At 55.6% G+C, this 9,775-nt stretch overlaps 3 protein-coding genes across 3 annotated transcripts; 2 read left to right on the top strand and 1 right to left on the bottom strand.

The window, feature by feature from the left end:
* Positions 1-204: 204 nt before the first annotated feature.
* Positions 205-1,348, top strand: MONBRDRAFT_7420 (uncharacterized protein; the record flags this gene model as incomplete). The annotated part of the gene is made up of 3 exons (XM_001745006.1): positions 205-270; positions 414-985; positions 1,117-1,348. The coding sequence occupies 3 exons, from the start codon at positions 205-207 to the stop codon at positions 1,346-1,348; spliced, it is 870 nt and encodes a 289-aa protein (XP_001745058.1).
* Positions 1,349-1,987: 639 nt separating this feature from the next.
* On the top strand, positions 1,988-5,621 carry MONBRDRAFT_24596 (uncharacterized protein; the record flags this gene model as incomplete). Its single annotated transcript, XM_001745005.1, has 8 exons — positions 1,988-2,119; positions 2,274-2,516; positions 2,840-3,075; positions 3,225-4,602; positions 4,815-4,921; positions 5,030-5,108; positions 5,266-5,427; positions 5,562-5,621. The coding sequence occupies 8 exons, from the start codon at positions 1,988-1,990 to the stop codon at positions 5,619-5,621; spliced, it is 2,397 nt and encodes a 798-aa protein (XP_001745057.1).
* Positions 5,622-6,443: 822 nt separating this feature from the next.
* MONBRDRAFT_16315 (uncharacterized protein) lies at positions 6,444-9,223 on the bottom strand (the record flags this gene model as incomplete). Its single annotated transcript, XM_001744831.1, has 10 exons — positions 6,444-6,860; positions 7,269-7,393; positions 7,509-7,575; positions 7,701-7,778; positions 7,906-8,055; positions 8,127-8,230; positions 8,373-8,466; positions 8,583-8,672; positions 8,766-8,855; positions 9,020-9,223. The coding sequence occupies 10 exons, from the start codon at positions 9,221-9,223 to the stop codon at positions 6,444-6,446; spliced, it is 1,419 nt and encodes a 472-aa protein (XP_001744883.1).
* Between the last annotated feature and the right edge of the window lie 552 nt (positions 9,224-9,775).

The following is a 9,775-nucleotide window of genomic DNA, read 5'->3' as shown; positions in this document are numbered from 1 at the left end:
GAAAAGCATCGGGAGGGGTTGTTGTGATCTGACGCTGGGATCATACAATGCGGCTGCGCGCGCGCAAGATCAGCAGGCTCGACGTGCGCTGGCGCACGTGGATACATCCTGATCGCCGTCCCACCCTGAACGTACACACACACAGACACACACACGCCTACGCTTTTCAACCACACTTCAATACAGCGTACGAACACAAGTACCATGGCAGCCTACGACTTTCGCATTGTGCTCGGTATCCTCGGCGATGCTGACTCCGGCAAGACCAAGGTACTGCAGCATGACGCGTCTCCGCCCAAGCATCAGCACAGAATCTGTGCACGCTGCTTTCAGAAAATAAAACTTTGCTTGGTCCTACCGCCTCATGTGTGAACCATGCTTGCGCGTCCCGCGCTTCATCCATGCCATTGCAGCTGTTTGACAATCTACAGGCCAACCTTGTTCCTGAAGCCCCCACCAGTCGTGGAGCACTCGGTTGCACAGCATATCTGTGTTGCAATGACAAGGGCCGCACTGTCATGCTGACACTGCGCGACTACTCGGAACAGGCCTTTCGTGAGATTCGCCGCGGCAACCAAGAAACAATTGCCTCTGTTTTTGAGTGCGATGGCTTCCTCGTGCTCTGCAATCCCAAACAACAACGCTGCCTTGAGAATCTAAACACCTGGTTTGATCTGATCAAGGCCCATGCGCACCCTTCAGCGGCCGTCTGGTCCATGATTGTGGCCTCGCACGCCGAAGAAAAGAACCTGGCCACGCCCTTGGAGAAAGTACAGGCCTGGGCATCAGAGCGGGGCTGTGTCTTTGGTCGCCACGAGCGCCGCATGCCCCCGGCCTTCCAAGGTAGCCTCCTTCAACTTTTTAGCAAAATTGTGAGCCTAGATAATTTTCCCATCCTTCGGCGTGGCTATTGTGCAAAGCAAGGCTCCTTCTTCAAAACGTGGCGTCGCCGATTCTTCGTTCTCGAAGACACTGGCAAACTTCGGTCCGTCAACCTCCTCCGGCTTGCCACCTGACACGTCGCCCAGCTTTTTGTGGGCCCATCCTTGGCTCATATGCCCCCTCCCCCCTTTGCCTCTGTCCCCCTTGTCCCTGTCCCCCTTGCTGCTCCCGTAGTTATTATGACAAGACTGTCTCTGCCCGCAGCCTCAAGGGTGAAATCGATCTGAAGACGGCCACGGCCGTTCTAGATGGTGATGCCTGCAATGTCATTTGGCCTGCTGGTGCAGACATGACCACAGTCTTTGGCATTGTGACCCCAAAGCGAACCTATTTCCTCATTACTGAAGACACCGTGGCATGCACGGGCTGGAAACGTGATATTCTCAAGATCATACAGGGCAACTGAAGGAGCGTCCCCAACCCTCTTTCTTGCCCTTATCTACCCAGCCGTGCACCCGCTATCCCCCATGCAGACTGTTGTGCCTGCTTTTTCCGTGTTGCCTCCCTTCTGCTCGGTCCCAAGCAATCGTATCAAAACGCCATCAGACCTACCGCATGAATCGTGTGACCCGCGAGCCTTCCTTTCCGAGTTGGCATGCAAATTGACCTTCTAGTACTTGAACGCTCATGTCACCAATGTTGAATGTAACAAGTACCACAACTTGCTCACCGTGAAACCCACCAGGAAAAACCGAGACTCAGTCTCACCACAGCACCTCCCCCCCCTTGGCATGCCGATCGATCGAAAATACACCAAAATTTATTTTTCAAATGAAATTTCACAAAATAAAATTCGACCGTTTCATTTCTCTCTATCTCTCCTCTCTCTCTCCTCTCTCTCTCTCCTCTCCGCTCGCTCGCGCGCGCGCTTCAAGTTGTTGACGCGCGTGTCCAGCCAGAGATTGAGTTGCGGGCTGTACGAGAAGCAAGGGGGGACGGAAGGGGCAGATAGGAGAAGCAAGGTCGTGGGTTTTGTCTATTCGCGGTGCAGCAGCAATGGCATGGTGATTTGCTCCTTGATCCTGAATACGGCTCGAAGGCAAGCATGGTGGAGCTCGAACAGCTGACCCGGCTGGCCGCCGAGAAGGAGCGTGAGTGGAGACTGTTAGAGCGCGAGCGCGGCTCTCACCTTGAGCAGCAGCTCCAACAAAAGAACCGGCAGCTCGCCGATCTGCAGGTGCGAGTGCTGGACAAAATGAATCGTGTTGATCTTGAACTCCAACACTCAACCATCGTGCACACACCCGCGTCCTGCATCAACCCCACAGCTCTCAGACTATGCCTCGTCCGCCTGATCTGTTCCTCTCGCTCTTACCCTTTCTCATTCTTAGCACCAGCTTCATGAACTGCAACAAGATTTTCGCTTCAACCTTGAACTTATTGCCCAACGCGATCAAGAGCTACTCCGACACGAGCGAGGTCTAGAAGAAGTTCAGGACGCCCTCCGCCTCGTGCAACAAGAGTACGGACAGCTACGATCCGAGGCCGCTGCCACACAGCAACACCTTGTGGAGGAGCGAGCAGCCCGCGACCGACAAGCCGAGCAACACCGTGCTGCTCTCGAAGAGCTCAAGGTACGCCCCTCTCCTCAACCGATGCCAGTATGATCAGAGCTCATGGGAGCCGCACGCGTCGTAGTCGGGCTTCGCCGATGAGCGCCGCGCTTGGCAACAAGAGCGAGTCGAGCTTCAATGTGAGCGCAGTGATTTGCAGACACAGATGCAACGCCTTCATGGCGAGTTTGAATTTCAGCGGCAGTGTGAGCTCCGTGACCTGCGGCAAGAATTTGAGCAAGCAAGTTCCTCCCTTGCCAATGCACGCGCGCACCATCATGTCATGGTCGCCCATATCTAACCCTTCTGTCGAGCGCTGCCGGGCATCTTGCCCCACTCTTCAGGTGCTTCGTGAGTCCTATGTTGAGTTGCGTGCCCAAAACGCCGCACTCACGCAAGATAAGGTATTGACTGAGCGACGCCTCGAAGAGGCACAGGAACGAGTCAAGCATTTAGACAAGACACGGCAAGATGAGGCCGCAGCCCTATCGGCTCGCCAAGAAGACTTGGAAAGCCTCGAGCAGCAACTCTTTCAGGCTCGCCTTCAAGCGCGGGACGCCGAGGCCCGCTGCGAACAAGCGTATGTAGATCGTCACGGCCACACTCGCAGGCAATCGTTTGCCTTCTCCTCCTTTGCATATCATTGCGCATCCAAAAAACCACAAGGCCCCACTCTCTCACTCTTCATGTCACTCTCTCGCTTTTCTCTCTTTTCTCCACCTTGCGTAGCCAACAGCAAGCAGAATGGCAAAGGCAGCAGCTGGAGGCTCGACATGATGTGGAAGTGACGAGCCTTACACGCCGCCTGACCAGCAACCAACAGGCATTGCGCGAGCACGAAGCTCAAATGCAAGCGACGGCACGCCAACATCAGCAACAAACGGCAGATTTGGCTCAACAACTACAAAAGGCGCGTCATGACGCTGCCACGGCTCAGGCTGCCCTTTTGGAGACTAAGCTCGCGCTGGAAGATGCACGCACGACCAGCCAACAAGTCTGGATTCACGCCCATGACGGCCACAAGGCCGAGCAGGCAGAACTCAAGGCCGAGAACGATCGCCTCCAAGAGGCCCACCAAGCCGTTGAGCGAGTGGTGAAGCAACAGCGTGATACCATCGGGCGGCTTGAAACCGATAATTGCGAGCTTGTGGCAGAGGTTCAACGCCTGTGTCGCGATATCGAGCATCTACAGCAGGCCAATGGAGGCTTGCAAACCGCACTTGCAGCCCTCAACACGACCTGGGAAATGCGCATGAATCACGTCTCGAGCAGCGAAGCCTCGGCTTCGGAACTCACCCGCCAGCTTGTCCAAGCTCAGCTCGCGGAAAAGCAGGCTCAAGAGGACGCAGCCCGCTTACGCCAGGATCTACAGCGTCACCGTGATCTCTTGACTCAACTACAGACGGAGCGTGAGCAGCTCAGCACTGAGCTCAAAATTTATCGTGACAACTTACAAAACAGTACCACGGACCCCAACGTGACACCCGCGGCGACGGATAAGGGTCCTGGTCATGCTCCAACCCAGTTGGTGCAAGCTCTGCAACGCGAGTTGAATCAGCGCATCGCCACGCAGGTGCAGCTTGCCGAACGCCTGCGCCTTCTTGAATCGCCAGTCTCTCCGTCAGCCACCAAGCGCCCAACAAGTGTCAGGCATGGTGCAGACGTTGCGGCTGCTTCTGGCCCGGGCAACGTTGATGAGTCGGGTGCGCGTTTGGAAGCGAGCCGAGAACAGAGCCCCCTCGCACAGCGCGTGGCAACGTTACAAGCAGCGCTGGATGAATCTCACCGTCAACTGCAAAATTATGACAGCACTCAGCAGTCTCTCAGGGCACAGCTGCAGCAGCGAGACGAGAGCCTGCAACGACTCGAAACTGAGCTCGCGGTGTTACAGGACAAACTCCGAGCTACCCAGCATCAGGTTGATGAGGCCCTGCATGACGCTCAAAAGGAACAAGTGGCGGCCGCTGATTTGGCACAAACTCTCCGAGCTAAGGAGGAGCAGAATGATGACTTATTGCAGATATTTATTCGTCAGGCAGGCAATTGCAAGTATCTCGAGTCGACCTTGCACACGCTCGAGGAAGCAGCCATGGCACAACTGACACCGGTACGTTGCCCCTTTCTTTCCGTTCATGCTTGTTCTTCCTGGCCTCTTGCTTGTTCTTCCTGGCCTCTTGCTTGTTCTTCCTGGCCTCCTCTTGTTCTTTTTCCTGCTCGCCTGCTCCTGCGCTACGGCTTTCGTGATGCATCTCCTCCCTTTGCATGTCAGCCCGCTGTACTCATCAATATTTGCGCCCTTGCACTGCATTTAACTACCAGCCCACGATGCTTGCGTTCTCTGAACAAGTGCGTCGTGGCATCGTGGAGTTGATGCAGCAGCTCAAGTCGGACATTGCCCAACACAAAACCCGTTTCCAGCACATCAAGTTTGTTCGCGCTCACCTACTTTCGAGCATCAGCTTGGGGGCACACACCACGCGACACATCCCTCACGCAGTGATACGGGTAATGGAACTTGTCTTCAATTCTTATAGACCGCTTGAGGAAGCTGAACGCCAACGAGTGGTAGCCCTGCGGAAGGAGCGGTCTGCGACGCTTGAACGCATTGCTGAGGTAAGTCCGCTAGACTGAAAATGGCGTTGTCAAACCAGGACAGGACTGGCTTTGGTGGCTGCAGGTTTGCTTCTCCGCGCTTTTGTGCATGACAGAGATGGAGAGACTGACTCAGGAAACATTTGTCTGCTGATGCCCCTTTCTCGCTGACGCACAGCTGGAGGCTGCGCTCGCAACCTCGCGGAGGGAGTTGCATGAAGCACGACTCGAGGCTGCCTCACGAGTTTCGGCACCAGTAGCTTCCTATTCTGCAGTGGGGCAGACTCATACGCAGGCTGTGGCCTCTACACACGTGACACCGCAAGCACGTGGCAACCAGGTACATCAAACACCGAGCACCCTCGCCCTGGTTTTTTTTTTTTTTTTTTTCTTTCTTTCTTTCTTTCTTTCAAGACGCGCCTCTCGCCCCATGTCTCATGTTCTCCTCGCTCCAGGCGTCTGTTACTCACATAGGCTCGACGCAACCTGCAAATTCAAACACAACCACGCCGTTGCGCCGATCCCATGACATGAATCGGACCGCGACACCCGGGCGGCTAATGACGACAACGCCCAATCTACGATCAAACAAGCCTGCTGTTCAATTTAGCGTGAGGGCACAATCACCCCGCCTCTCAGCACTGACCACACCGACTACCCGGCCATTGGGGTCGATGGGCCCAGCCCCCAGCCTCGGGGCTCCATTGGGGGCCACACCAGCCACGGCAGCACAGGTTGAAGAAGACGATAACAAATCGGCCTCTACGCCCTCGGATACAAGCGTGCAAGACCTGATGGCCCTCAGTTTCTCACGACCTCCAACGCGATCCCTCGCGGCGGGTCTCGCAACTGGGCTAACCAGATCGTTTGATGAAGATCTGGCCAATGCCCCAACCCCCATGCCAGCCAGCTACGATGGACCCAGTCCATCTGTCAGCCGAGCACAGGCAAGCCACGAAAACCGCTTACGCCGTGTGCATTCCAGTGGCACCGGTGGCGCCGAAGAACCAGAGCTGGCACCCCTGCCCGAGTCAAGGGCCGCGGCGCCAGAGATGACCTTTGATGCTCCACCCCCACGCGCCCGGACCCGCAACTCTGTGAGCATGCCACGAAACTACAATATCCGGGATGATGAGGCCTATCAAGCTCTAACTAGCAGTCGCCCTGGGCAACCTTGAGCATTTCTGCAATGCTCTCAATCTTATTTTGAGCTTTCCCAAGAGTTTCACCCTAATTGATATCCAAACGAAAAATAGGGCGTGAGCTACAGCACATGGCTCGCACAATTGAGCGTGACAGTCGGGAAGAAACAACTTGGCCTAAACCGAAAGGCCAACAGTCACATGGGCAAAGTGCTCAGACGCGTCGCGAGTGAGCAGGCATGGACCGTACAGTGCTCAGCTCGGTGTCCCTGATGCGTTGCCAGCCCGCGTAATCCACAACAGTTTTCTTGCGACGTCGCAGAAGCTCAGCAACATCGGCACAGTCATCACTGGGGTCGAGGTTGGTAAGTTGAAGCTCAAGGTCTTGTGCAATACTTTGTGCCGTGTCTTGTGCATCGGCCATTGTGATGGCAATGGTGCCAATGGGACCGTTCTTGATCCAGCCGCTGCAATACAAGTGTGGCTGGTCCTTGATGCGACCTGACAGCCCGGAGCCAATAGAATGATGAAAAGGCAGAGATGTGTGCCGGTCATCGGCAAGTTTCACATGTGCTCGTACCATTTTCGTGAAGATAATGGCCTCGCTGCTCATCGAAGGCAGCGGCAAGCTCTGGCGTCAGGTTTGATCCGAGAAAGCCAATGCTTCGCACCGCCAATTGGCACGGCATCAAACTGCAACCATGGACCGCCCATCCACCGGGTGAGGCTTGCTCAGGTGTGGAGGTGGCGCCATGAAGAAGCTAGACATTGTGATTTAACGCGCAAAAGTCGCCTATCTCATGCACATACATGCGCTCGTCTGTCAAGATGGCCTTGCGCGCACCAGGTGGGCCCTCTAGGCGTGTGCGCCGCAGGACAACTTGCCCCACACGAGTCTACGGATCGCGATTCACGCGCCGTCCAAACGTATGAGTAACAAGCTGAGTGGTATGACTTGTTGTGGTGGTTGGCCCGATTAAACCAGGATGGAGGAGGTTGCCCTCCACCCCGAAAAGGCCGGGGTTTTTTTTTAAAAAACTGAGTTATTCGCATTCAAAATACGTACTGGGTCATCGGGGTCGGGTAGGAATTCCTCTGGTGCGAGATTAAAATCAAACCCCCAGGCTCGTGGTGTAGCAGCCGCGGCTGCGTCCGTGTGCTCGGCTAGCCGACCTGCGGTGTGAAGCATCACACAGCCAAACGTTAAACCGACGGGTGAGTGAACAAGGTTATCCCGACACATGAAACCCTGGTCTGCGCGTCCAGGCAAGAGACCTACCCTTGCCGGCAAGTTCCTGTAGCAACATGAGTGTTCGGCGGCGCGGCCGATTGGCGTCGATCCAAGCCTTTTCCTCCTAACAAAGGCCACGCGACCCGACTGAGTGAATTGTTCCAAACGGCGAGGAGCGGCGCACCCAGCCTTAAAATTTAAAGTGGCTGATAAGATGGTGAACAATCGCGGTAATCATACCGTTGTGTAATCAAAAAAGTCCATGTCGGTGGGCACCAGCTTCTTCAGCTCGCGCAATTCCTTGACCGTGCAGGTCACCTGAAAGAACGCGGAAGGACAAGGTGCAATTTGTCGCTTGAGCAGAAGTGGCCTCACTCGTGTCGAACATGTCGCAAAAGCGGTCAGGGCGTGACACGTCTGCGGCATTGTCCAAACGATCAACAACCTCGAGAGGCCCACGACGGCCCACAATGCGCACGGCTTGGATGCCGTTTTGATCAGCCAGCTTGGACAGGGCTCGCGTGCTGATGTCAGTTGAAGCCAACTCGGCAGGATTGTAGAGCAAGATGCGAGCCACATCCAAAGCGACGTTTCCCTGCGCAGCACACAATCGAAGAGAATGAGTTGTGTGGTCCTGTTTTCTGACACTAGAGCAATTTGCCACACCATGCCAAAAACAACGGCTTGCGGGCCTCGCAGATCAATGTCGGTGGCAGCTGCGGCCGGGTCCCCGTTGTACCAAGCGACAAATTCACGAGCAGACATAACGCCTAAAAGCAGCGGTGTCGGCCACGCAACAAGGACTGTGTGAGTGTCTGTCAAGTTCAGCAAGGCAAAAGAGGGTCGGCACACAAGATGACTGGGGATATATTGAGATCCGAGCAACCGGCACACGGTTCAACCCCAACATACCCTGAAGGTCTTCGCCTGGGATGTTGAGGGGACGATCGCCAGCTGCGCCATAACTTAAGACGACGGCGTCGTAGCGCGCACGCACATCGGCAAGCTGTGCGAATGTGCATTGAGGGGCGGGGCGGTGTCGATGAGTGGTACGCACGAGAGAAGGAAAGCGATGGGCACCGCGGTGACGAGCGAGAATGTTGAGGGTAAGTTTGAACGAACTGAAAGGTCGTTTCCGACATGCACATTGCCAAAGAGCCGGACATTGGGGAGGGCAGCTGTCGCTTCAAATTGATTGATGCAGTTTTTGACCTGCAGCTCGTTTCACAAGGCAGACAGCAGTCAAGGCGTAGTGGAGAGGTAGCACGCCAATCTGCGCGATATCAACCTGGCCTGCTGGCGCACCTCAGGATGGTCGGGGGCGACGCCATAGCGAACAAGGCCATACGGAACGGGATATTTTTCAAATATGTCAACCCTCGCTTCGGGGTGTGCCTATTCAGAGCAGGCAAAACCCAAGCACCCGGGTTGAAAGACACTACAATGTAATCACAGCCATGGTCTTTGGTACCACCCACACCATGATATGTGTGCCGGCACACAGGAGGATGCAGGCCGAGGATGACAAGGATGGGCGGGGCACACGAAACTATGCAGACCTTGAGGAGAAAATGCGCTACATAAAAGCCTGATGGACCACCGCCGACGATGGCTACTCGAGGGGGCCGGCTAGGACTTGCTGTGGTCAGCGCACGGGCGACCTGGAGCCGACATGACCGCAGCAGCGGTGACACAGGACCCGTGATCGAGGGGAGCTGGCCCGCACGAGGGCGCAGCGCCAGCGCGGCCACGCGTCGCAGCATCACGCATTCAAGCGCCAGGCATACGCTCAAGACAGCCGGAAAGGCACGTGGGCAATCGGTTTGCAACCTGCCCAAAGTCCTGCATCGAGGGAGAGAGAGTAGCAATGAGCACCGAGCGGGCTGCACAAAAAGTACCAGGGCCCAAGGACTCCTCGACACCCAAGAGAACAAGCAAAGCCCATAGCCACACTCCACTGCAACCTGCTGCAAGCGCGACAAGGAGGGCTTACCGACCACGGTGTGCTCAGCTCAGAACCAGGGTCCCAATGTCTGCGAGAGAGCTTGTGAGCCGACGCTGACGACGATCAGCGTCACGATGAGAATGCAGAGAGAGAGAGAGCATCTCCTGTGCTGACAATCTATGCTGACAATCGGAAGGGTGGTTATTGTCAGATTGTCATCTATTTTTCATGCAGGACGCTTGTCGTTGTTTCGTTGCATGCGTGCAAGCACGTTGGGCTGCTACAGTTCGTTCTGTTTGTTTTGCATCTGTCATATGCGGCAGTTTGGATCCTGGCTGAAAACGGACAAGTTCCCGCGGACACGTACAGA

Source organism: Monosiga brevicollis, genomic scaffold (assembly GCF_000002865.3).
Source record: "Monosiga brevicollis MX1 MONBRscaffold_7 genomic scaffold, whole genome shotgun sequence".
Taxonomy (NCBI): domain Eukaryota; class Choanoflagellata; order Craspedida; family Salpingoecidae; genus Monosiga; species Monosiga brevicollis.
The sequence above is the reverse complement of the archived record's forward strand: the minus strand, read 5'-3'. Positions and strand labels throughout refer to the sequence as shown.